The 27725-nt window shown below is 30.7% G+C and overlaps 5 protein-coding genes across 6 annotated transcripts; 2 read left to right on the top strand and 3 right to left on the bottom strand.

The window, feature by feature from the left end:
- Nucleotides 1-1044: 1044 nt before the first annotated feature.
- On the bottom strand, nucleotides 1045-4604 carry LOC137815267 (Transmembrane amino acid transporter family protein). The gene is made up of 3 exons (XM_068618385.2): nucleotides 4284-4604; nucleotides 2195-2802; nucleotides 1045-1983 (listed from the first exon to the last, which is right to left on the bottom strand). Exons 1-3 carry the CDS (start codon nucleotides 4549-4551, stop codon nucleotides 1435-1437), a joined length of 1425 nt encoding a protein of 474 aa, XP_068474486.1. The 5' UTR covers nucleotides 4552-4604; the 3' UTR covers nucleotides 1045-1434.
- A 7079-nt stretch (nucleotides 4605-11683) lies between these two features.
- On the top strand, nucleotides 11684-16579 carry LOC137815266 (MADS-box transcription factor 1). Of its 2 annotated transcripts, none has more exons than XM_068618383.2 (8): nucleotides 11684-11992; nucleotides 13859-13943; nucleotides 14673-14740; nucleotides 15098-15197; nucleotides 15436-15477; nucleotides 15573-15614; nucleotides 15811-15944; nucleotides 16285-16579. In XM_068618383.2, exons 1-8 carry the CDS (start codon nucleotides 11808-11810, stop codon nucleotides 16358-16360), a joined length of 732 nt encoding a protein of 243 aa, XP_068474484.1. In that variant the 5' UTR covers nucleotides 11684-11807; the 3' UTR covers nucleotides 16361-16579. The 2 variants fall into 2 exon arrangements, with proteins under 2 accessions (XP_068474484.1, XP_068474485.1); XM_068618384.2 differs by having other exon boundaries at nucleotides 11699-11992; nucleotides 13859-13937.
- A 1765-nt stretch (nucleotides 16580-18344) lies between these two features.
- Nucleotides 18345-20638, top strand: LOC150029709 (uncharacterized). The gene is made up of 2 exons (XM_090295227.1): nucleotides 18345-19093; nucleotides 20399-20638. Exons 1-2 carry the CDS (start codon nucleotides 18718-18720, stop codon nucleotides 20404-20406), a joined length of 384 nt encoding a protein of 127 aa, XP_090151353.1. The 5' UTR covers nucleotides 18345-18717; the 3' UTR covers nucleotides 20407-20638.
- Nucleotides 20639-21947: 1309 nt separating this feature from the next.
- On the bottom strand, nucleotides 21948-22748 carry LOC137815265 (uncharacterized). The gene has a single exon (XM_068618382.2). It carries the CDS (start codon nucleotides 22390-22392, stop codon nucleotides 22183-22185), a length of 210 nt encoding a protein of 69 aa, XP_068474483.1. The 5' UTR covers nucleotides 22393-22748; the 3' UTR covers nucleotides 21948-22182.
- A 1259-nt stretch (nucleotides 22749-24007) lies between these two features.
- Nucleotides 24008-24639, bottom strand: LOC137816270 (uncharacterized). The gene has a single exon (XM_068619348.2). The coding sequence runs from the start codon at nucleotides 24413-24415 to the stop codon at nucleotides 24206-24208; it is 210 nt and encodes a 69-aa protein (XP_068475449.1). The 5' UTR covers nucleotides 24416-24639; the 3' UTR covers nucleotides 24008-24205.
- Between the last annotated feature and the right edge of the window lie 3086 nt (nucleotides 24640-27725).

Here is a 27725-nt window from a genome sequence, read left to right as displayed (position 1 = left end):
TACACTCAATCAAAATTTAATAAACTAATCATACATTAAAACCTTTATTTTATTTTGACTCGGCACATTAAAATCATATTCTATTTAAAGTGAATTTAGAAGTATTTGGTATCATAGTGCATAAAAGTTGAGAGGCATGTTCATGGAATCACTTCAATCATTTCAGTCTAATATGCGTTGACTTTTTATGAGCATGTCATAATAACACACATCACGTCCACTTATTTTCTAAACTCTTCCAAACTTTAAAATAATTTTTTATTTATAATAAAATTTTAATCAACATGACACTACTACAATTTTATTTATTTATAAGTGTTTTTAATTAAACTTTTTTAAAGTGTTTGGTAGAGAGTTTTGCTTTACAAATGTAATAAAATAGTGTGATAAGTATGGTTCAACGAATGCGATTCTTGAGATTAATAAACGCATCTGTTGGAATTTGTTCCAAAATGTGAAGTGGAGGATCAATTCTGTTTCTAGTAAGCATATCATAAAAAAAAAAACAATGTTTATTCAATTACAACGTGAAATTCTATATAAAAAATAGAAAAATATTTTTATTAAAAAAATATGTAGACGTTCTAATAAATGAACAATAATTTATAACCCAAGTTTATGTGGAAGTACCAGCTCTTTCTAGAGCAGAAATTTCTTTTCAGTTAAATTACCGTATATGAAAAAAAAAAAATTACGAAAGCAAAATACCCACTAAAACAAAACTAGTATAGATCAATAAAGAAAGATTAGAATATTGTACCAAAGTAATAAACATATTTTTATAAATAAAATTAATTAGGCTAAATAAATAATGTCTTTAGACTTGTGTCGTGTGTTTATGTTCGAATTGCTTCAAAAATAGAAAGAAACGATCTAGAATGATAATTAATAATAAATCTTTAAATAATCTTTATTATGGATTAAATACCTCTGACCAAATAAACCAGAATTAATAAATAGATTAGACGAAATAAAAGAAAATATTATCGTAATAGCTAAATTTAAAATGAAATTAACTGAAATAAAAATTAGATTGTAGGGATTTGAATCTTTCCACCAAAATATAAGAGGAAGTACACAATTTGTATTAAGCAAGAATATGCTACATTGATTCTTATTAAGTAAACTTTTAATTCTAACTCAATTTTGTAATAAAGTAACCTAAAATATTCTAATTTTTACACACTTTTTTACGTGTTGAAGCTGTCAACTTATACATAGTATTGTATTTATGAGTGGTCGGATAGCGGATGATATGATAAACTTAACAAACTTTTTAGGATATGTTATAAATGACTCTGATACCAAATTAAGAAGTGAACATTAAATCTAACTCAACCTTATAAAATCGATTTATAAGATGAGGTTTGTATCCACTTTTATATATTATAAAAATATTCTAATCTCTAATCGATTTGGTATCTACAACAGGAATTAAGTTGGTGAAGTTGAGTGATGCAATTGAAAAGTTTTGAGTAGGAAGCTTGAGGAGGAAATGGTGCCAATGAGAGCAAGAAGAAAGCCAAATATGATGAGAAAAAGGTTTAGGAGCAAGAGAGGGTATGACATTTGAGCCCAACATATCTTGAGGTAGAAAGAACATGGGAGAATTAAACAAACGGCAACACTAACAAGGGAACCAGTGAGACTTAGTACATGTTCAAAATAAGGAACCGAGAGAGCAAGAGATAGAATGACCAAAAGTGAAAATGAACCGACGCAACCCCTAATAATCATTTTGGTTCTGCAACTCATTGTACTTGGAAGTGCATGTTCTAGTTGAATTGCCAAAGGTGTGAATTCAAGTGCATATTTGGTCATTGGTGCCACCACTGTTGCCCACAGAGCAATCTTTGTCACAATCTTCTCTGGTGGCATGCTCAGAGTTATTTGAGACTTCACATCCTTACCAAACATCCTTGCACCCATGAACCCCAATGTCGTGTAAATTCCTGTAACCACTGCGAAGCTCACAATAGAAACCTGAAATTTCCCAACACCACAAATTTTACTGTCATATAATATATAGATTTGTCTTCTCATATACATTTTAGAGATTATATATCAGTGTTGTTAGTGTCAGTGTTTATACATTTTAAAGATTATATATATCTATGTGTTCATATCGTATCAGTATTAGTGTAAGTGTTTATACTACGTACATCAAAAGAGAAAAAATATATATATGATATACCTTGGTAAATTTGGAGGGGTCTTTCATGGATGTATATAACTCGGGGAAAACAATGTGTCCTCCATAGCCAAAGACATAAAGGCCAGATACTGATGGAATATTATGCAGTTGGAGGACAGGTATAGCATGATTGGAGGGGATGTGTCCTAAAAGTGCAGTGGCTGCTACACACACAAAAATGAGAAGGGACATGAGAATACCAAGAGTTGAAAGGAAGGATATGGAAGAAAGGTCTCTGATCCACAAACTAGGGAGGCAAATGAGGACTGCCACCACAGTTAGGAGCTGAGATGAAGAGAATTTGGGGAAGTGGTGCTTCAAACTTGTCCCCATAAACACTCTGGTCAAATTATCATGCAATGAGATTGTGTAGGAAACAAGGGCCATGAAGACTTCCATGTAGATGATTGTTGCAGCCACCAACCTCCCTTTTGATCCAAATGCATGCTTCCCAATATCCACAAAGCTTCTTAACTTTGGATTCTTTCTGAGGCATGTTCCAAGTATGTGAGAGCTATAAGCACACATCACTCCTAGTCCTATAAGCAAGAATGCAGACACCCACCCTCCACTTACTATAGCATATGGAGTTGATAGTTGCCCCAGACCTGAAAGATATTCAGTTGTACACACACATACTCATTGATTAGAGAACAAATATTAAATACTTTGCAATTTGGTGTCAATTTACTTATGTCAATTTAGTTTTGAGAATGTCTGGATTGTGGTGGTTAGTAAAATTTGTTGTGTTAGGAACAAGATCATCTTTAAAGGTAGAGTAACGAATTATTCAGATACTTTCTCTTTGGTTCAATTGAAGATTTGGTCTTGGATTTTCTCTAAAATTCCATCTCCTTGTTTTTTCTTTTAATCAGCAATAAAGAATAATATAAATGGAAATACTTGGGGGTATTCCAACATTCCATCTACTTGTTAATTAGTTTTTTTTTTTATAAGTTGTATAAAAGTTGGTCGACCCATAAGTGTTTTATATTTTTTATGATTAAAAAAAGAAACTTTGCAATCACTTGTTGGTTTTCTGCTGACAAATCTGGAGTTAAGAATTCAAACTCTGTCACTTGAACCAGCATAAATTAATTAGTAGATGGGTAAATTTCAGTATTGATCCTGCAAATCTTGGATGCAGCAGGAAAAGTGTTTGAGAATATATGTTTGGGGTTGTATAGGGTAATCTAAGCATTATTCTCCCAGTGAAGTTGGAAAAAGGTAAACCAAGAGAATAATTTTACACTAAAAAAAATTAAGTCCGTGTGCATTTTGATATTAGAAAATCAATGTTTTACACTTCTTAAAAAAATGTTTCAATAGTTGAAATGAATTTAAGCATGCATCTTATGCTATTTTACCATTTCAAAATTAATTTAATCACACTAACTCTGTCTAACTTAAAATAAACAAGATAAGTAGTTTACAAGAAGATTCTTTAAATAAATAAATAAAAGTAGATAAGAAGTTGAAAATCAATTTTATGTGGGGACAGATAAGTAAAACTCTCTTTTTTCAGTTTCTTTTCTGCAATTATCTTTCAGTACAACCCATCAAATTAAAAAAATTGAGAACACAATCATATATATGTGAAAAATTCAGAGATGCACTCTAAGTAAATAAAGTATATAGAAATATGCACTTGAATCAAAAGCTGAAATTAATAAAACATATTTATAACTTGATTTTACATGTTGGGAGTGAAAAACAGAGAGAAGCTATGAGGAAATGAAGTAGTATGAATTTTTTATTTTTTTATTTTATATATATATATATATTATTTTTTATTTTTTTTTAATAATATTTTTTTTATTAATGACAAATGATTATTATTACTTGAAATGTCAACCTAATTGAGATGTTAGCATAACTGAGATGTCAGTCTAACTGAGATGTCATACTAACTGAGATGTCATACTAACTGAGATGTCATACTAACTGAGATGTCAGCCTAACTGAGATGTCAGTCTAACTGATATGTCAGCCTAACTGAGATATTAGTGTTGTTGCGATGTCAAATTGCATAATAATATCTAACATAAAGACTTTTATAAAAAGAAAGGAAGTAGTATGATAAATTTACCTATGAGCATCCCCACCATGTTGATGACAGAATGAGTAAAGGAACTGTTGGAATTAGCATGATTTTGGTCATCTGCAGCATGAATATGGTCACAGTTGCATTGTTTGTTTTCCTCTGTGGAACAATTGCAACACTGCACAGCCAAAACAACCACGTCTTCATCTTCATCACCATGCACTGACACACTCTTATCAACTTCATCACTCTTTTGCTTCTTCACACACTTCTGTTGAACCCTCATCAAGCTTTTGCCTATGGATTTCAACATCTTGCTAATTCAAAAAAACACTTAGAATGTAAAATCCCAAGCTCTCTTGCTATAACCAAATGCCATGCAAGACGTGTATTTATAATTCGATTCTATTATCTAACACCAATTTAATTTAAACTTTATTCCACGAATAATATCATTACTGTGCATAGTGCTCACTTGCCAGAGTCAGACACTGCTGCCGTTGATCTTGGTCCCAAATCAACGGTTTAGATTATACATTATCGGATATTTTCACTTTCTTAAAAAAATTGGAGATCACACATCGATTATAGATGATGACATTTTATTATGTATAAGTGCAAACCTCAACCTCATGAGCTAGTTTTATGGGGTTGAATTATACTTAAAATCCACTTTTTAATATGGTATCAAAAATATCATTTTGAACTTATTCTAGCGAGTGTTTGTTGACTTTATCAGACCACAAGACCACCTGTTAATCGGACCACCCATAATATGTTAAAAATGAGTCGGTTATGGAATTGAGTTAGCTTAAAGTCTTATTCGTAATAATATATATATATATATATAAATTAGTGGAAATATGATTTTATAGTTTATGATAAAGTTAGTTGGATGGTACAAGGTATTAAATTCCATTGCAATATTTGGATGGAATCACATCCTCAACTCAACCTACTATATTCTTCACACACTACACAACACAAACTTCAATTTTATTTAGTTATAACATCATTTATCCAATAATAGATTCGGGATTTTGCAAGGATATATGGAAAACAAAAGCACCATCAAATATTATTTTGATGAAAGTGACTTAAAATAAATAAATAAATATTATATTGTTGCATAGAGATATATTGATTAGATAAGTTGGTGCGAAGACAATAATTCTTTATTATATTCTAAATGACGTATCATTTTTCCACTATTTTTGTTGGGCAAATATTCCATGAACAAAAAGAATTTTATTTTGTTAATGGGAAATGCACCACTGCTGCTAATATACCTCATATCACCATAGATTCCTTTCTGCACGTTCCAATTTATATATAATATATCACACAACACTCTCTACATTAAAAATATACACTTCAAATCTTAATAAATTAATATTTTATTCATTTTTATTTTATTTTTTAATTTAAAAATATTATTATAAACAGTATAAAAATTGTATGTTATTTACTCACAACTTTTCTCTACTTTTTTTAAACATTATGCTTAGCTTGTTAGTGTTTTATGTAATAATAACACTTTTAAAATTATTTTGTTTATTTTCACATATCAATTTGATCGTTTATTATATTTTAAAAAAAAGTAATGATATATGTTAATCATCATAACAAATTACAATTCAAAATTCAAAAGGGAAATAATGATATGTTTTTAATGACTTTCTTGTTTGATCTCACTCTCCACAATGGTTAGTGTAATGCTCCCACTGTCACACTACCATCACACCACAAATGAGTTTGCAAGTTAAATAATAAAACAAGCTTCATATGGATTTGCAAAGAAAGGAGAAGCTTTACGAAATCAAAGCCATATCGATATGAAAAGGATAAATTTTTTATTTTCAAGAAGTAATTAATAGAATAATATAATTAAAAGTAATTAATTTAAGTTTAGGGTTTAAGATTTAGGATTTAAAATTATAGTTATTGTACTACCTAAAATTGACAGACCGAATGACCGACAAAACAAGCAATCACATAGTTTTTCGATCATGGTCACGAAACAAATCCCTTATTGATTAATTAGGTTGATTTAAATTAGAAGTTACAAAACATCATTAAAAATCTATTAGACTTGGACCAGTGTGATTAAGAAAGAAGACTCCGTAGAAAGATATAAATAAAGAAAAACCCTTATAATAAAAGATAATAATTATTAAATTATAAATAAATAATCAAAATATTTCATCAAACTTAAACATCTTTTGAATGTACCCAGACTCTCATATTTATCAAAAAAACATTTGAAGTGGAAGAAAAGAGAAAACAAACTTTAACATATTGAATCTCATTAATTATAATAACAGTTATCAAAATTAAGGTAAAAGTTGGAAAATATTGTAGTAAGTTATTTATAAATGAAGTGATACGATAAATAAAGGAATGAAATGTGTGTGTTTGATGCATAGGTGGAAAGAAAGGATGGTTAGATGAATGATTATGAGATGCATAGGTGTTTGACATGCATCACTGTCTGACATTGATTAAAAATTGATTTAGAATTTATGAAGAGTGTAGCATGCAGCTATAACCTACCACCCTACACTCTGCCACACAGGTTAAGGCCCAATCAGATTTGACATCTTTAAAAGGTAATGCCATTTTTGGAATGAGATGTTCCTCTTATTATTGTTGATGTTGATGTTGTTCACCTTATAATGGCAAAGCATCTCACATCTCTATGCATCTATCTATGCCCATGCTGCACCATTCAACCTTCAACATAATTTCAACTCCCTCATTTTCCTCTCTCCTCACTTATGCACTTTTTATGTCAAACAAAATGAATTTTGTTACTACTTCACCACATTGTATAAATAAAATAGATTCATTATTTCTAAATGAATATAGATTGTGAAATGAAAAAGGTGGTGTGAAATGGTTTTTAGATTCTCAACAACTATGATGAATTAATACAATTTATATAAGTCTCTTCTTTGCTATGAAACATGTGGGAGTTATGGAAAGTTATTTGTAATTTAGTTAATAATTAAAATTGAAGTGTGGTGTAGAGTAATTAAGAGTGGATAAAAAGGTTTTAGTGTGGAATAAAACATAGCTTATTATAATTAATGGAAAAATGTAGAAACTAAAAGGAAGATATAGGAGTAGCATGATGAGTTGAAGAAATTGATAGAAATTGAGTTTGAGATAATTAAGTGTTGTTTGGGGCATGCAGAATGGGAGTGCAGAGTGGTGGGTCCCCATAATGTTTGTATCTTGAATTTGGCATGAGACTTGAGATTGTTCACTTCATTGTTCCTCATCTCAACACATTCATATTCATGTACATTAGCCTTCATTATGCCTGCCCCATATGCACTTCATCTCCTTTAGGACACACCACCTACTCATCATGCAACAAAAAAACACTCAAATACCACCCCCCCTAATAATTAAGGACTCCAAATTTTAGGCTAATATTCCAAAGGGGTTTCTAATATTCTATCCAAAGGGGTATGTGTAATATTCTTCCCTAAGGGATCAAACAAATTCTACTAGTTACTACCACCATGCCTCCTACTAGCCTAATTGCAAATTTACTGTTAGATAAAAAAATAAATAGGTAAATAGGGATCATTTCAGGATAATTCAACTCTTATACAGATTCCAATAAATAAATGTCACGTCCGATAAAACCAAACCCATAAAATACCTAACATCTAACAACTAATTTCAAAACATCACGAGAAATCACTTAAACCGAAAAAACCAAAACAAACAAAAAGAAATCATCGAAGCTTAAACCCAGAGATTCATCTCAAAAACAATAACACACAAAATTAACAATCAAACTACAGTCATACACTCAAACCGAGAAACTCCTAAACCTAAAGCAATTGCAAATTTCATGTACACTGCTGATGAATAGAAAAGAACCCAAAAGCAAAAATGGCTAAAGTTTTGTTACTTGAACTTGAAAGAGTTATTATTGTAATTGCCTTATGTATAGAAACACCACACAGGCCCTGATAAGCTTCTGACAAACGACTAATTTGGCATGTCATGAACTATTTGAACCATGGATCATTCTGCTTTTCCAAACTTTTCCACAAAACAAGCTGTCAAGAACTCTAATCCTAGAACCGCATGTTTTGACTGCAAGGGTAACATGGTGTCTGCTTGATACCTCATCTCAAACACAACACCATAACCCTTTTAAGACTTCTTCTAATTCACTCAAATCTGCCACCCAAACTAAATGCATGTCTCTTCAAAGATAAGGAATGCTGGAATTTAAGGTTCTACCAATTAACGAACTATGTAACATACACACGGATACGAAAACTGATACGACACATACATGATCATAGAAATACGTATAATTTCTAAAATGTAGGACACGGAGACACGAATCCATATATTATACCATGTTCCAGTTTATGGTTTAGGGTTTCAGTTTTTATGTACACAAATATGTTTTAATTTTTTTTAACAGTAGACAAATATTTTTCATGACTGGTTTAAAAGGATTTGTTTTTTATTTTTATAATTATAATAAAATTTTATACAATAAATTTAAGTTTATAGAAAATTAATATATTTATAATTTTTTAGATTTCGTACTAGAATTATCACAAATCCAATAAAGATTTCACCGATATATATCCTACTAGTGTCTTATAAGTGTTGGTATCTGATACGGACGTACCATTTAATAAGCGTGTTCGAACTTCATAGATTAACAATACAGAAAGTTAAGATTAACAATACAGAAAGTTAAGATGGTGATTGACACCTTCTCTCTTGGTTTCAGAAATCATAGATAATCATTTACTACGAAATTCTTGGATAAAAGTTCTGGAAAAAGAAAATTGCGTAAGACAGCATTCTTATGTCAGTTTGAGATGATTCTAACACAGTGCCAAACTAGTTTTGTAATATGGTGAATCTGTTATTAAATTTTGAATTTGAAGTAGCCAAAGATGTCTATAAGAGAAGGGGTGAAGTGACATTTTCATTTGAAAGAAAGCATAGCTTAGGAGAACGCGCAAAGTTTAACACCACTTTCCCAATCAACTTTCTTTTTCTGTCTATACAAACAGATAGGACCATGGTTAATCATTAATCAATATTCTCTAACTCTAATATTTACCTAAACTAATCTAAAATTACTCCAAACACAATCTAAATTTACCAAACTAAATCACTGTCTCTGCTAAATAATTACACATAACTTCACCTCAAAATAATTTATTTTCATTTCCAAAAATATTATAAGTTGCAATTTCAATATATAATTTTCTTTTTTTCTTTCTCAAGATTTAGAGTATAGCTGATCAGTTATCCATCAAGACATGAAGAGTTCAAATAAAATGCATAAAATCTTACGTTAAAATTAAACATATTTCAAAGGTTTATAATCTCTTACGCAGTCTTGAAGAACTTTGACTGTTCCTAAACATACTTAACACGTAGTAATTAAAAAATTGCGATCTTTTACTAAGATTCTTTGTTTACTTATTGTCCTTTTGTAATAATACTTTTTTGTCGTTCATTTCTAACATCATCTAATACATAACTGAAGTAAGAAAATGGTTTTTTTTTCTGTAAATTAAATAATAGAAGTTATTTGCTATGTAGCACAAATACAGATACGGACATTGACACAACACGGATACAGACACGGAGATACATATAATCTCTAAAATGTAGGACACGGGAACACGGATCTATATATTATATAATTTTGAACTATATAAATTGAAAATAAATATTTATGTGTAAAAGTGTGTTTCATATTCTTTTGGGGGCAGGAAGATATTTTTCATGACTGGTTCAAAAGAATTTGTTCCTTATTTTTTATAATCATAATAAAAATTTATACAATAAATTTGAGTTTTTAAAAAATTATTGTATATATACCTTTTAAAATTGTATTAAAATCGTGCTAGAATTTTAAAAAATCCAACAAATATTTTTTGAATTGAACACTTCACCGATAAATATCCTACGAATGTCGACATCTAAACCCTAAAACCCTAAACCCTAAACCGATACGTGTGTCTGACACAGATACACCTATTTAAAAGAAGTGTCCGAGTTTAAAGTTTATTTGTAAGTAAAAAGTTGAATGGAGAAAAGCGTAGATCTAGAAAAGAATAGGGGTAGTTAGGTAAATTTATGATGTAACATAGGAACTACCTTACGACTACGAGGGTTGAGGTTCTTTAAGGTTAGTTCACATGATTGCCTGAGCAGGAAAAAGTCAGCAGAAAACGAAGCCCTTTCCCACTTCATCGTTCGACACGTGGCAGTGTTGTGATATGGAACACCCATCTTTCTCTTCCTTTCAATGGAATCATGATTACTCATCAGGGACCCTATTTAGGGTTTCTCCCATTTTTGCTTTGCCTCACTCTTTCGCCACCGTCCGATCCAATCCCACTTTTCTGTGAACTGCCACAGCAGTTTCCACTTTACGTGTTCCACAAAACTGCATTTACTCTCTTACCATACTCACAATAAATCTCAATTTCAGCATTTTCTTTCTTTGGCTCGCTCCTTATCATCAATGAAACCACAGCCCACAGGGGATGAATGTAGCAAATTAAGCTCAACAGAAAAAGACAGCTAGAGAGAGAACAACACACCATTTTTACGCGCTTGTGATTTTTGTCAGGGTTAGTTTTGAGTAGTAGACCGAAAGGTATTGTGTTGTAACAAGTGTTGAGTATTTTTATATGGATCAAATTATTTCTAAAGTGATTTTTATGTTTAAGAGAAAAAGATAGAGGTAGACAGATAACAACAAACCATTTATATATAGTTGTGATTTTTTTTATCAGCAAAGAATAAATAAAATGATACATTTCAAGGGTGCCAAACCCTTATACAAAACTCCAAAAACAAGTTTCCTAGTACCCTACCAATTAGGAATCCGACAAACATTGCACTACATATCAAAGATAAAATTCCAAACAAGATAAAGAAACCCAACAAATACAGTTACCTCACCCCACCAAAGAGGTCGCACCCTCAATCAAGGACATACATCCAACAACTAAACAAAGACTTTGGCAACAGGCTAAAGAACCATACCCAAGTATCAAACACAACAAACCAATACAAGACAGATAGATTGGATTGGATTATTCTAAAGTGATTCTTATTTTTAAGAGAAAAAGACCGATAAAGAGAGAACAACAAACCATTTATATATAGTTGTAGTTTTTTTATAGAGTTCGTTTTAAGTAATAGACTGGAAAGTGTTGTGTTGTAATCTCGTCTCATGTTTTTTTATATAGGTTGGATCATCCTAAAGTGATTATTATGTATATATTGTTTCTCGCAGATAAAAAAAAACCATTCTTATTTCGGAATAACCATGCATCTATTACCCTTCCCATTTCACTTGATAACGATGCTTTTGCTCGGAGAATACAATAATACACGTATCTCTCAGTATATATATATATATATATACCATAATCCACACACTCATATATATACATACATGTGATGGAGATTTTATATATTGTGAATTTGGTGAGTGGATGTTAATTTGAGGGTGAGAAAGAGAAGTTGAGAGAGTTATAGAGAGAGAGAGAGATGGGAAGAGGAAGAGTGGAGTTGAAGAGAATTGAGAACAAGATCAACAGGCAAGTGACCTTTGCAAAACGAAGGAACGGGCTTTTGAAGAAAGCTTATGAGCTTTCCGTTCTTTGTGATGCAGAGCTTGCTCTCATCATCTTCTCCACTAGAGGAAAGTTGTACGAGTTTTGCAGCACTTCAAGGTACTTCTATATCTATATCTATATATATTCATTCACCAAAAGGCTTAAGATAACTTAGAATTAATGGATACAAGAAACATAAGCAAACTACTAGAAAAAACCCCTCTCTCTCTCTATTTGTCTATGTCTTGTTTGTGTTTGCGCATAAAACATGCTAGCACAGAAAAAGGAACTGCAGGACCTAGCTTTTCTTGTTCTATGCACCTTTCTCTTCTTTCGATTTTCTAGTGCTTTTAAACGAGTTTTGCTTCCGAGATTTCCATGCCCTCTTCCTTTGATTTTTGCTGTTTTCAGTGATTCAAGAACACCAGCTAGCCTTTGCCAACTTCTGAATTCTACTTTTTTGAAAACAGCATGAATATGAAAAAGTTTTTTTTCTTCTTTCACTGTTTCAAGCTTTTCCGTTTCTGTGAATGTCTCGGCGTTTTTAGCATCTTCACTGTTTCTGCGGCTGTGTTGATGTTAGATCTGCAACTGGAAACGCAAAGAGATATCACTGTTGTATTAACTCTTCTATCTCTGCGTTTTTTCCTCTCTTCCTTCTCCTTTCTCTTTCTTACCCTCTTTCGGTTCTCAAAATTTATTTTTTTGCTTCATTTGGCCTAAGTTCTTCGTAGATCTGGTTCAAAATCTTTTGGTGAAAGCAATTTTGGATTTTGCTCAGGCTTTTGTTCTATGCAATTAAGTGTTTGGAAAACAAGCACATGGTATTATTTCTATATTAACAAGTTTTATTACTGCTAATTTTGCCTTCTGTGTTTTAACAATCACTCCAAAAACCTAAATCATGTCTACTTTTTCATTTTCTTTTATCAAAGGCAAAGCACTCTCTACCTTGCATCTTTGGGCCAAGCTAGGGTTTATTTTACTTCTGCATTTAGTTCTTTGTTTCCTCAGCATCATTTCTTCCCACCTCATGTATCATTTAAAACTTCTTTTTTTATTTACCTAAGCATTCTATTTATTTATTTACTCATCAAGCTTTATAATGGTAGTAATTCTCTGCCTCAATTTACTCATCACTTTGTTTCTTGGGTCAATAATTTGTCTAGCAGCAGGCTTAGGTTTGATGTTTTTTCAGTTCAATTATCATGATGTAGACATGTTTATTACAGGTTTTGATTCACCTATGTTAAATAAGGATCAGAATGGTCTTTTCTCATAGGGCATCATCTCATTCTCCATTATAATAATAAGCATGAACTGATTGATATGACTTTCTATCAGTTATATCTGTTTCAATATGCCTAGCTAGTTAGACAAACCAAGATATTTTTTCTACAAATTTGCTTCTTCCAAAGCTGGTTACAGTTCTCTCTCTGCCTTTACCTCTCTCTTTCTGCACTCAAAGCAACAGTGATCATGTTCCAAGTCTACTTCTGGGGTTAAGAAGATGTCTAAAGATGAGCTGTAAATCTCATTTATTATCCAAGAGATATATACCTGATTTCTTTTTCTTGCCAAGTTTAGTTTGTCACTAGCTCTTATCTAGAGATAATGAAAGGGTCTCATATTCACATCTTAAACTACTAACTATGGGTTCAGCTCACACATAGTGTATTCTTCTAAATACAGTATTATGCTTGAGAAAACATCTTTTTCTAGGTGGAATTGGGCTTGTAGCAAATTTGAAGTCAAAAAATGTTTCAGGAGAAGGCATAATTTTTCTTACTATAATTTAAAACCACAATCTTTACTAAAGAAAGTACGTCAACTAATGAGTAACTTTTCCTATGCATAAGTACTAATTAGTGTATCCACATAATTTTTCCTATGCATAAAGTACTACTCTAATAGAATCATACATTTGGCACATATATGATTTTTTTTCTGAATGTTGAATCATTATTTGATGTGAACGTGCAGCATGCTGAAAACTTTAGAGAGGTACCAGAAATGTAACTATGGAGCGCCCGAGAACAATGCATCAACAAAGGAAGCCTTGGTATTGGTGATGATCCTATACACCCTATTTAATTTAGTATTTGAGTGTGCATATAACTTGTAATTGAATTATAAAATATTCTTGGTTATTCCAAATTGTTGTGGTTTTGCTTTATCCTGAAATAAGATAAAAAAAAGTACATTTTAATAATGTCTCAACCTCGTACAAAAGTAAAGTAAGAGTATCTTACTCGTAAGTTACAAACATAAAGTACACAAATTAAGGTCTAGCTTCTTCATGTTGTATGCATATATAAACATGTATAACTAGCTAGGTACTAAAGAATTTCGTTTGGAGGGAAAACAATTATGAGAAAAAACTGGATTTGATCTGAATTTCAGTTGTTTTCAGGAACACCACTTTAATAAATGCACAACTGGTACAGTTTTTCCACTTATGCTAGTATTTTACAAGAATTTGTTTTGTTAATTAACAAAACAAAACAAAAAAACTTTTTTAGGTGAGTAGTTCCACCGATATAATGACCACTTAGAACTTTGATGTATTTTTTGAATAATTTTCTGACCATGTGTGGAAGAATCGCTCCTTCATATTTTGATGATGGTTTTGTGCGTTCCAAACAGGTTAATTGGTTTCCTTTTCCTCCTTTTTCATTGAACTACTTAGGGCATAGTTACCCCCAAACCGATCTATAGATACATGAATCATTATGTATGACTTCGTATATCTTCCCTTAATTAGGTAACTGCTATGATTTTGCTTCCATTACTATAGGAGTTAAGCAGTCAACAAGAATATTTGAAGCTGAAGGCACGGTATGAAGCTCTACAACGTTTTCAAAGGTAAAACATGCTCTATTATATTACATGTTTCATCTGTGTTTAAGTCTTTTTTTATTCAGATTGATGTCTTGATCAACCTATGATTTGTTTAAACTCGATTTACCTTTGGTTTTAACTAGTTGGTTTCTGGTTTTGGGACTTCTTGTTATAGTTTTAGAGTAATTTAGATGAATTTTGAGTAGTTTGGTTAGTATTTTGTTAACTAACTATTCTTGATAAGTTATATAAGAGCTAATGAAGTAACAGATATTTATTTATTCTTTATTATTGATAAAAAAAAATTATATTACATGCTATAATATATATGTATAATACGAATTAAGTGAATAATATGTATTTGACTGACACTCATTACAGGAACCTTATGGGAGAAGATCTTGGCCCTCTAAGCAGCAATGAGCTTGAATCACTTGAAAGACAGCTAGATTCGTCGTTGAAGCAAATCAGATCAACAAGGGTACTAATTAAATTTTCCAACGTTGCCAATTTCAACTTTGAAAATGATTTTGAAAAAGGGTCGCATTAACAATCATTAACCACCTCCACATTTAATTCCATTTTAGACATTCCATGAAGAACACAAGAAAGTAGTTTATCTTTCTCAAAAATCCATATGAATATCATGATTAAAAGTATAAGTCAATGGTCTTTGTCGTATATATGTATTATTTTGGTAACTTGATGACATTATACAGACCCAATTCATGCTGGATCAGCTTTCTGATAGTCAACGCAAGGTATGAGAACAATTTTCAATTCCTTTGTCAATGTTTTGTTCTCATTCTTCCTCATGTTTCCCTTGCTAACCAGTTCAATTATGTCACATGTGAAGGAACACTTGCTAGGTGAGGCAAACACAGCTCTCAGACAAAGGGTAACAAACATTTCAGAACTCAAGCTTATAGTTCTAATCATGATGTACATGTGAAAAATAATAAAATCATACCAACAACCAAGGACTAAACACCAAAACAATATGAAGAATGATGTGATTCAACAATAAAATTTGAATGTAGAAAGGCCTTCTGAACTACACAGAAATTTGAGTGTTGCTGTGCTGTTTTTGGCAGTTGGAAGAGTATCAAATAAATCAATTTCAACTGAATCCCAGTGGTGAAGATATGGGGTATGACCGTCATCCAGGTCAACACCAAGGCGATGCTCTCTTTCAACCATTGGAGTGTGAGCCAACATTACAAATGGGGTATCAATTTCCTCTTCATTAAATTCTGATGCATGGTAGATATAGTAGCAGACAAAAAGAACAAAGTAGTCTAAGAAGAATTAAATTATGCAAGAGATTGTGGTGTGCATTGTTGGGATTTGATGTTGTTCTATCAAGAGATAAGCCTCACAGTCTAGAACATCAAGTTCAACTATAGAAACAAGTCTAGAACATCAAGTTTAACTAGAATCAGTGATTTCTAGCCCTTATTACCTGTCTCTCTTCAAGTTTAACTATTGCAATCATGCAGCATGTTGATAAAATGGTGAAGCTACATATATACATAGTATATCTAATAATTGAATTTGTTTAACTGCAGATATCGACCTGATCCAGTATCAGTGATAACAGGAGGCCCGAGCATGAATAATTACATGGCAGGATGGTTACCATGAAAGAGTTTGAAGTGTGAAATGAAATTGATTTGAAAGGAAAATGGAAAATTGTGATAGTATATGTAATGGACTTATACTAGACTCTGCCTTGTAGGAACAATATAAGCAGTGATTTTGTGTGTGAGCTTTCATAAACACCACCTAACTACTTAGCTACCTCCTTGTTTGGATCACCCTTTCTTCCTGTTATTAATAAAACTATTGTTTGCACCCTTTCAATTTACATTCATTACCAATTCACCTCACACTTTAGCTTCTGCATATCACTCTTTAATTTTCTCTTCCAGACCTAAATTACATGATAGTAATTAAGTGGTTACAACAAAAATTAAGGTAAAATCGTATAAATTTAATGCAATGAAAACTTATTGTGGTTGTGTATTATAAATAAACACACTTTGCCTATGAACTATACAGCGAAAACAATTTTCTGATGTATCATAATAAACCTTTTTGTAAAAAGAAAAGAAAAGGGGTGAATTTATAAAAAAGGAGAGTGGGAATGGGAATAACGTGAGCCTATTTGCGCATAGGATGTCAGGAGAATGGGCCTCCGCAACTTTATCGACAACCTTCCTCGTAAGGCAATTACTTCCTGCACCAATCTCAGTGTGAAAAGACTAAAATACCCTTAAATAAAATAGGATACATAACCCCTTTTCTGGAATATGTTTAATCTATAATATAATATTAAATTTTGAATTATGCAATTCAAAACTATTTTTTTAACAAGAATAAATTTTAAATTTTACAATTCATAAATAACTTTTTTAGAAAAAAAAAATAATTTCCAAACTCCACACTCCATAAGTATTTCTCAATGACGTCTACCATTATGTGCTTGTATTTTTTATAGGCATCCACGATTATGTGGTTATGTTGTTTTCCAATAATTGCACATATATTTTGTTAGAATATAACCAAATTGCTTATAAAAAAACCCTTGGTAACCTTTCATATCTTGAGGTGATTATGCCCTTTGTGATAGGGTATTTTGATCTTTTACATATTCTTATAGGGGTGCAAGTGGAAGATATGTGGTGAAGAAAGAAATAGTCTTTATTAAATTATAAGAAAATTCGGTTATCTCAAAAATATACGTTTCGAATTTAAAATGCATAAACAAGTTTTATATCATCTACTAATCAGAAATAATGATTAGCATATTTTTAAAAACGATTATATTAAAATAAAATAAAAAATTTACATAACAATACGTAATTAAGCATGAAAATACACCTACATTATCCACAATAATTATAATTATTGTGGTAGATGAATGATTATTTAATAGAAAAATTGAATGGTGATGGCGACACTAACACTCGTATCACCGCCTTAACACGCCAAACGCTTGGACCCAACTCCAATCATTTTTTTTTCTCAGAAAATATAATTAAAATTCGAACAAGATAAGCCCCTGCGTCAGGAAATCTTATCTGCATTAGAATAATACTTTTTTTATTTATATAAATGAAAATATGTTTTTCTATTTAATTTTTCATTCTTCTAATATTATTGATTTTTAAATTATATATATTTTTAATTAATTTCAACTACCACAAGCATTTCTATGTTTGTAAACTATTTTTGATAATTCTAATTTAAGTGAGAAACATGAGATAAGTCATATTGGACCTATAAACTATCTTTTGGGGTGATATGACTTTTCACTCAAAGACACCAACATGCAGCTTTAAATTTAAAAATATTTTTAATTGAAACTACAAGCAATAAGTAATAGATAAAAAAAAACTAATGTTTATAGTTTTTGATTGAATAATATTCTATTTATAGGAATTAGATTTCCGGGAATGTTATTTATAAGAATTTTATTCCGATAAAGATATTTAGTTGGTGGATGATAATTTAAAAAACATATTTCATTAATTATTTCTATTCTTTCCTTTATGAAACAGAGACATGAGTGTGTTGTAGTTGGATATGGATATGGATATGGTTGAAGTTGCAGGTTTTTATTAAGAACAAACAAACAGAGATTGTGACTTTTCAATCCTCCTTGGCATTCCCACCCAATTCACCCTTTTTCCCTTTTTTATGTTTCTCATAATCCACCTCAACCCAACCAATCCAAACCCTTTTTCTCTTTTCTCTTCTTTCAAGGTTCATCATCATCATCACATCAACACCCAAAACCATTTCTCTCACCCTTTCTTCAACCCAAACCTCATTCATCAACATAATCTTCATCTCAGAATCACAAAGTTGACTCCTTTCTACCAATTTCTCTTAACCCTTTGCATATATTACTATTCTGTTTCTGGGTTTTCAGGGACAACAACAACATAAAATCAAACAAAAAAAACATAAACTCAATCAAAAAACAGGACACGATCATGAGAGGAAGAAGAGGAGGGTACCAAGACCAACAATATCGCACCTTATGCGACCTTTCCGCTCTCGTTCTCGACCTCATCCGATCGCCTCCCACGCCGTTGCCCTTCTCCGACAACGTTCCGGCGGCGCCGTCTCAACGCTCGGCGCCGCCTCAGATAACGCCGGCGGGGTTCGCGTCGCTGCTGCTGGGAGTCTCGCTGGCTCTGATGCTCTGTGGATCGGTGACGTTCTTCATCGGATTCGTGTTGATGCCGTGGGTTCTGGGATTGGTGATGCTCTTCTACGTCGCCGGAATCCTCTCCAGCCTCTCCGTCTTCGGCCGCTCCATTCTCTGCTACGCCACCGCGCCACCCTCGCCGCGGAAGGACATTCCCGGTAAGATCACGAAAACTAAATGATAAATTTTAATTTTGTTTCCGATGAATGAATATTAGCATGTCATGTCAGAGATTTTATCCTTCAATCCATCTTCTATTTCCTTTGGTTTTATTGTGTTTTTGCTAATAATTTTCAGATTTTTTCATTGGAAAATGAAAAACAGAGTTAAATTCTTAATATTTATGTTGTTTGTGGATAAAAATTAGGATGCTTTGTTTAAGTTGTTCTTCGGTTAGGTTTGTAGTTTTCCTTAAGATTTCACTAACTTTCAATAGTACACTTTAAAGTAAACATTCATTTCAGTTTGATCCTTTTTAGAATTTGTGAGTTTTTTTTTTTTTCTTTATTGGGATGGATATGTGGGGAATTTATTTTTATTTTTTTCTCTTTATGGTCTGAAACTTTCTGGGAAAACAGCTAACAGGATGCAAAGTGATGTGTTTTGGAGAAAGCTGAACAACAAAGTTATTTTTTTAACCTGTTTTCGATTGGTTCTAAGAACGAATCTCTGAGGTTTGGATTTTGGTTGGTTAGTTAGTTTGTCCACTGATGGAGCTGGAAGTTAGGTTGGGGGTTAAAATGGGATAAAATTTATTTTTGCATGATTAGTTTTAAATTATGAAATAAAATTAATGTTTGTTTGATCATGTTTCATGATCATGTTTTCATTAGGTCCTCACCATATCAATTGTAGTATTCTCAATAACTTCAGTGTTTTCAATTGTAATTATTACGAAAAAGAAGATTATGCAAAATTAGTTTTAATACACACACTTCCCACTTCTTTTATATTCAGTTGTCGGCTTCTTCTTTTTTTTGCAAAAGACATTATTGACATCTCTTTATTTGCAAATACACTATGATTCTTTGCAAAAGAAGACACTATGATGCTCAAGTAATTCGAGTTATTGGTGTATGATGCTTTGTCTGACGTACCTAATTTACTTAATTTTTGAAACTTATGTCTATTTATATGATTATTATGAGTCATTTACTATTGGACTGGATTAAGTATCTAGGTTATAATTAAGAATGTATTACCTAGTTCTCGATCATTGATAATCTTCCGTTTGGATATAATGGTTTTGATCGTGTCGGATATAATGATGTTTGGATATAATGATTTTGATCGTGTCGTTGGTCTAACAGAGTACCGGACCTCCAAATTTCATACGGACCCAATCGTATAGTTTTCATCCATGTATGATAGTAGTAGTTTTGAATATGGTGTTTATTAATTTGGTTAATTTGCATGATGAGGCTAATGACATAAGTAATTAAATTTTGTGTTGTTGGATACAGCATGGTAGGTGAATGAAGTGAGAAATGAAGAAGGAAAAAGGAGTAGAAGCTAAATCTCCTTTGAGTAGATGCATGGATATGGCTTCTTCTGTGTGTGCATAAAAAACAGCTTTGTAAAATTGTGTAATTACTGTTACCTTCTTTTATTTTGGCACGTTGCTTGCTAATTTCTCAAGCATAGGCTCTTCAATTACCCAATGTTCAGTTATAGAATATAAAGAGAAGGCAAATATTATTTCACTCCGGGTTGCACTCGATCAACAATCTTTTTTTTATGAACTAATTTAAAGGTAGGATTAACTTTTTAAAAATTTAAGGTAACAACAAAATCTTAAGAAAAAACATGAAAAGGAAAATCAATTTTTGTACATTTGTCAATCACCCTTCCTTTAACATTGATAGGAAGTATAAAATGATATTATTTTAAGATACTTATTAAAAAAGTTAATATTTTCTATTAAATCACAGTATTTTAAAATGTTTTTAAAAAGTGTAATAACTGATATTTTTAGATTACTAAATTGTGATAACTCATTCAACCTTAATTTGAGGTGGAATAAGTTTTTAAATAAAACAAATAAATCCGATATAGCCCAACAAAAAATAAATTTAACTTGGCTATCTCAAATTTCTTGTAACCCTTATTTCTTACGATAACTCTCCTCATATAACAGAAAAACACTATAAAACCAATATTTTTGAAGCTCGAATGGATTTAAAGTATTTTACGTGATTATACATTTAAAATTTAAGTTATTAACTAGTTTACTTCATGTGTTTATTGTAAACTACACTTGATCATCTAAAATCAAATTTATTTATCTATGAAACGAGTTCCTAATAGGAGTGAAAATAAATTTGTTATATGATAGATTTTAAATAAATCATAACTATTGGATAGCTGCATACGGTTCCATTTTCAGGTTAGGTTTGTTTTAGTCTCATATAATAAAGTCTATAACGTTTAATAGTGTTTTTGTTTTCGAAGGATTGAAACCAAGAGAACAACTCTACTATTATTTTCTTTTTTCGAAGAGTCTTCTTGCTCTCTCTTTACTCTTTCGTTTTTTGTGTCCATAAACTTCAAGTTCGGATGATACCTGTAAAAGGCACTCCAAAGTTCAAGTGAGATTTTGGTATTCAGTCCTATCAGTATTAAATGAATGATGACATACTTATTATCGAAATTTATATATATTATCATGAGTCATTTGTTATTTGGTCGGATTAAGATTTTGAATCATGATTAAAAGTGTATTACCTAATATTTGACCATTAGTTAGTCTTATTAACATTTTGTTTAGACATAATGAATTTAGTCATGTCAATCGGTTCTAACGAGGTATTGAGTTCATTTCAATAGTTATAAATTTGTAAAAAAAAAAAAAAAGGTTTACAAAGAGAAAGAGAAGGAAAAGGAAATTCTTGCGGTAATGGTATCAGGTATTAAAACAACTAAGACCGTTATTATCGACTCTTATAAAACAACACCATATGTTTGTTCCTTTTCTTCTCTGCTTTCAGCAACACCCAAATGAATATTAGAATATGCAAACAGAAAATGGTCTTTGATTGAAGAAAGCGACCATCATAGCATAAAACATCAACCAATATATATGATACGATACAATATCAGTCTGTGCAGGTGATTCCATTCTATGATTCTACAATCTGAATCTCAAAGACTAGTTAACAGAAGAAGAGATCATTTTCCATGAGAAGATGAGAAATGGGAAAACACACTCAAAGGAATAACAATTAACACCAAAGATGATTTGATTAGCCTAGCCAGTGTTGATATGAACACCAATAGCAATAAGAAATATGGTAATAAGACCAAAGAAGATGATTGTGTGGACCAAGATAGACACTCCACTCGTCTGCATCTTCCCAAACTCCACCACTCTGTTCTTCCCTGGCAACTGAAACAGAAGACCAGGACTTAGCAACACAAACAGCACCACTGCTATCACCACAGGACCCCAATCAGCCATTTTTATCAATATCCCAACTGAGTTTTTTGCTTCAACCTTAATTTACTACACAGAAAAATGTATATAACACAATAGAAGCTTGCTTGCTAGTTAGCTATGTAACTAGCTAAGCCTCCTACACACAATTATATATATAGACTAGTATTGCTGAACCCAAGCCTGAAATTAAAAAGTAAATTGTGGTAGCACCAATAGAGTCTCAATTACTCAATCGAGATTCAGTCCTTTCTGATTCAAGAATAAAATTGTGACTGAACACCGATCTCCAAAACAAACAATACCTATGATGCGATAATTGATCTTAACAATAGCTCACATCACTCAGGAGTCAAGACACACTCCTTTTCCTCTAACCTACCGAGTCAATAGCTCACATCACTCAGGAGTCAAGACACATTCCTTTTCCTCTAACCTACCGAGTCACTTTTTAAGGACAAAACATGACAGAAAACCAGATTTTCAAAATGGACAATATCTCAAATACGATGATTTATCAGATCAAAGATGAATGATAATGAAGGAAGGAATAGATTAAAGAGAGACAGGTAGCAGCATGAGGTAAATAGAAAAATAGTTAGTTTTAGTTTGGGTGCATGTCACGGTCAGTGATGAATGTTAGAGCAAGTAAGCATTGCATTACGTGGCGGCATATGCGAAATATAATGGGATTTTCCAGCCAGATAAGACGGAATCAATTATTGTTTGTGGCTGAAGTTCAAAAGTACCACATCGATTGGTGTTGAGTGGGTAGACACGTTACCCTTCTATTTTTTGCATTACAAAGCAAAATTTGAGACTTTCGGGGTTTGGATACTTCAGGTTAAGAAATAAAAAATAAAGTGGATTTGGTAAAATATATTTTATTATTTAAAAAATTATATTTCATGTCAGAGACGTTTTCATTTCATACACGTAAGCGTCTTCCTCCCACTTTTATAACAAGACACATTTATTTTGTATTCTTTGGTTATAATTTTCAAATTTGTCTTGAAATAGGAAATGAAAACAATCATACTTTATTTTTATGTTGTTTTTTTAATTAACCTTAATATGTGCTGTTTAAGTTGTTCCCTAATTAGATAATAAAATGGATTTGGTTGAAAAAAATGGATAGACTTTTTAATAGTCTACTCTCCACATAGTAATTTAGAACAAATGTTTATTTTACTTAGACTATTTGTAATATATAATATATAGTTTATAATATATAGTTTCATATACAATTTATCAACTCTGAGAAATTGTGTTAGATATCTCACGTCAACTAAACATTGAGATAATTCATAATTTATAAAGTTAAATTAAAATTAAAGTTCACTTTTTAATAAATGTAATTTTTTTTAAAGTTTTAAAATTTTCGTAAACATATTGTGGAAAAATTTACAAGTTCAAACTGTGGATTTAAATATGCCAAAATAAAACAATCGTGCAGAAAAATCTGTAATTCATGATTTTCCAGTATTATTGTGCAAGAATAATTGCATCCATTCTTAGATAATATTAAACGAAACAGATCCATATCAACACTCTTCAACTAAAATTTTATCTCAACAAAATGTGTAATAAGAAATTAACTAGAAATTAATATTATATGTATCAGAGATCAGAGTGAATACCGTTTTTGAAATTTAATAGAAAAATGATGCTTTGATAAACTCTTTTTAAGAGTTGTATACAATTTTGACATGATAGAATTTAATATTGCTTGAAAACGTAACCAAACATGAAACTACAACGTTGTAGAAATCAAGGTTTGAACTCTGCAAAAAGACACGTAAATGAAAGAGAAATAGAAGAACTTGAATCCATGGAACTAGCCGATGTAAAAGTGAACCTTAACAGCGAACAAGAAGAGGCACATAAGACCAAAGTAGAGAAGTGAATGAACAAGAATGGAAGAAGCACTGGTCTGAAAATTTCCAAACTCCACGCATCTAGAACGACCAGGTAGTTGAAAAAGCAACCCTGGCATTAGCAGAACGTATAGCACCACAGACACAACCACTGCTCCACAATCCAACATTCTTCTTCCACCTTCAACAACACCTTCTGATGTTTATATGTTCAGAGAATGAATTGGTGATGAAACAAAACATGTTTGTATATATATATATATATGTGTGTTAGGACTTGGGAAGATGCATGTTTTCTTTGGTTTGAGTGCCACTGTGCATGCACGTGATGGTTGTGAATGAGATTTGGATTAAGGATAACTTGCTTCTCATGATAATTCTAACTATCTGCTTCATCTTTCACAGGTTATTATTTCATGCTCAAGCAAGGAATTACACTAATATTCAATCACACACACTTGTTGTAGAGTGATCTATGCAACATTCTATAATATTATGTATTAAAAAATAAAATTTAATTTTAATTTAATCTCATACAAATTATTTATGATTGAAGTTTGCATCTACTTATATAGGTCAAGAGTAGAATGATTTCTCCAACATTTTATAATATTATGTATTAAGAAATGGACTTTAAACCTAACTCAACCTCATAAAATTGGCTTATGAGGAGAGGTTTGCACTCACTTATATAAGCCAAAAGTAAAATAATTCCTACAACATTGTATAATATTGTGTATTAAGAGGTGAATTTTAAACCTAACCCAACCTCATAAAACTTACGACTTATAAGATAAGGTTTGCACTTACTTATATAAATTGAGAGCGACAACTCGTACATGTAACAATATATTATAAGTGATACGATAACAGTCTGATAAGATGTGGTCTAACAAGATCAATAAAACTCGCTAGATGGACTTGAAATAGTCTTGATACTATATTAAAAAGTGAATTTAAATTTAACTCAATCTTATAAGATAAAATTACATCCACTTTTTTTTTTATCAGCAAATTACATCCACTTATTTATATATATATATATATATTGAAAGATTATAATCTTTTTAATGTGTGATCTCCAACATAATTTTGAGATTGCATAGCTTTGTTTTGGTTCACATTTCAGAAATCTTCTTAAAATAAACTCCAATCAGGAATTTTTTAATTATGCTGCAAAAGATGGCAGGGAATTTCTCGCAAATCTCAAAGTTTATAACTGGATTGTTCGTGAAGTTTTTTCTCTCCTGATTTTGAGAAACAGATTTCCTATAAACTTTTCCTGGAAAATCCATAGTAAGATTTCACAAGAGTTTGAAACGATCGTAAATATTGAAATAACTTTTAAGATGTGATTACTTTCGGTAATTAAAAAATTAAATAAATCAATGAATTAAAACTGTAGAAATCTATTTATATATTACAAACTAGAATACACAAATTGAAAAGGTAAGATATATTAACAATTAATATGTATCTACGCAGAACAAAATAGTTAGGTACAATGTTAGACTGAGTTAATCAAATTAGGAGGTTAGTAAATGTTGGGATAATAGACTCTAATCTCTAGTCGACGTAGGATCTCCAACACACCCCTCACGCTAAGACAGCCAATTCAACACAAACACTCACTGGGATAGGCTCGAAATGACTCTGATACCATATTACGAAGTGGACTTTAAGCCTAACTCAATCCCATAAAATCGGCTCATAAGATTGAGGTTTGCACTTACTTAAATATAATAAAAGGCTCTCATCTTTAGTCGATGTGAGATCTCCAACATCTTTTGCTAAAATCCAAAAACTTTTTTCTTATTTTGAATGTGAAAATCCTAAAGACAAGACAATTTGAAATTTTAGAAAAAAATGACATATGAAGGTTACAATTGATGGATTTGGTGGAGGAAGAATTAACACTTCAAAATCCAAAAATAATGACAAGACAATATGAAATTTTTAGAAAAAATGACATATGAAGGTCACAATTGATTGATTTGGTGGAGGAAGAATTAACACTAATTTTTTTCTTCAACAACCCCATATAATCCACTTTTTCCAAAAAATAAAAATTGCTCTTTCTATCTACCTTCCATGATTTCTTTTTGTATGACAATTATTTCCTACACCCAATTAAATTTGAACTTAAATTGTGAAATGATAAAAAAATCTTTTAATTAAAAGGGTAGCTAAAACTACATTCCATAATCCTCTCTCTGAATTTGGATTTTTAAAACACCTTTTTGAATTATGAAATCCTTTATCTGAAATTTGTTTTCAATTTTTTTTAAATATTTGTCCACAACGTATGTTTTGTATTTTGAAATTGTTTTTTTAAAATGAGATTTTGATATTTTGAATTGTATTATGAAATTTCACTTACGTAACACAATAATAATATATTCTATTTTTTTATAAATTATATTTTTTTATTTTATTTCTGAAATGGAGGACATTTTTTAAAATAAAAAATGTATAGGGTGCAAGTTAAAAAGAGTTGGATATAGGAAGAATTTGGCCTTCTATAACTTCTATGTTTTATAAGATACATGAACTTTAAAAATATTCTTTCATATTATTTCACTCGAAAGATTCCAAATTATCCACACAAAAATTACCATTAAAAAATTAAACATTTACACTAAAAAAAATCATAAAATAAAAAATAATTTTTAGATACCAAAATAATTAGTTGTAATAGTAACTAAATTAGAGAACATTTTAAAAATTAAAAAAAAAATTGATTTCTAAATTAGTTTCTTTAAATAGTTTTTAAATTATTAAAAACTAAATAATTAGTAGTTAAAACCTTAGTTATTAATTAAAAACTATTTAACAATAATAAAAATTAATTTATAAACTATTTTTTTTTAATTTTTGAAATGATCTCTAATTTAATTACTATTGTAACTAATTATGTTGGTGTCTATAAATTGATTTTTATTTGATTTTTTTTTTAAATACTGTATATAATCGAAAATTATACTTTTTAATATTATTTAATGTATGCAATATAAAACCCATTTCAGAGCACAATATTCAAACTTTTAACTTTTTGGATCGTGCAATTTAAAACATAACACCCAAATTTTAATTTATGGATCACTTAATTAACAACTTTCTTGATGAAATTGCATATAGAGATACTTTTTTATATTTCTCACTTTCAGTGTAGAAAAAAAAAATCTAGAATAAAAAAAAAGATTATGAAGAAAATGGTAACAGAGGTGTTGAAAGAGATATGAATATTAACCAAAGTAGCACTCCTAATGGAAAACACGAATTAATTAATTAAATTTCACTTAGTAATTAACTCAATTTTGATATTTTTGAAGAATATAAATAATTTTTAATTATAGTTTCATACATTTTTAATCTTAATTATAATTTAAAAAATAATTATTTAAAATTTAATTATTTAAAAATTATTGAATACACCACCGACAAATAAAGCACAGAGAATAGCAGTGGAATTTAATGCGA

Source organism: Phaseolus vulgaris, chromosome 1, assembly GCF_051622355.1.
Source record: "Phaseolus vulgaris cultivar YP4 chromosome 1, ASM5162235v1, whole genome shotgun sequence".
NCBI classification, from domain to species: Eukaryota; Viridiplantae; Streptophyta; class Magnoliopsida; order Fabales; family Fabaceae; genus Phaseolus; species Phaseolus vulgaris.
The sequence above is the reverse complement of the archived record's forward strand: the minus strand, read 5'-3'. Positions and strand labels throughout refer to the sequence as shown.

What these genes read in the sequence shown, in the direction of transcription:
- LOC137816270 (XM_068619348.2), bottom strand. Translation starts at nt 24,415, where the DNA reads ATGTTGGATTGTGGAGCAGTGGTTGTGTCTGTGGTGCTATACGTTCTG.
- LOC137815267 (XM_068618385.2), bottom strand. Translation starts at nt 4,551, where the DNA reads ATGTTGAAATCCATAGGCAAAAGCTTGATGAGGGTTCAACAGAAGTGT. An exon ending in CATGGTGGGGATGCTCATAG is followed by an intron (nt 2,803 to 4,283) that starts GTAAATTTATCA and finishes AATATCTTTCAG; the next exon opens with GTCTGGGGCAACTATCAACT. An exon ending in ACCCCTCCAAATTTACCAAG is followed by an intron (nt 1,984 to 2,194) that starts GTATATCATATA and finishes GGGAAATTTCAG; the next exon opens with GTTTCTATTGTGAGCTTCGC.
- LOC137815265 (XM_068618382.2), bottom strand. Translation starts at nt 22,392, where the DNA reads ATGGCTGATTGGGGTCCTGTGGTGATAGCAGTGGTGCTGTTTGTGTTG.
- LOC150029709 (XM_090295227.1), top strand. Translation starts at nt 18,718, where the DNA reads ATGAGAGGAAGAAGAGGAGGGTACCAAGACCAACAATATCGCACCTTA.
- LOC137815266 (XM_068618383.2), top strand. Translation starts at nt 11,808, where the DNA reads ATGGGAAGAGGAAGAGTGGAGTTGAAGAGAATTGAGAACAAGATCAAC. An exon ending in GCTCTACAACGTTTTCAAAG is followed by an intron (nt 14,741 to 15,097) that starts GTAAAACATGCT and finishes CACTCATTACAG; the next exon opens with GAACCTTATGGGAGAAGATC. An exon ending in GAGCCAACATTACAAATGGG is followed by an intron (nt 15,945 to 16,284) that starts GTATCAATTTCC and finishes GTTTAACTGCAG; the next exon opens with ATATCGACCTGATCCAGTAT.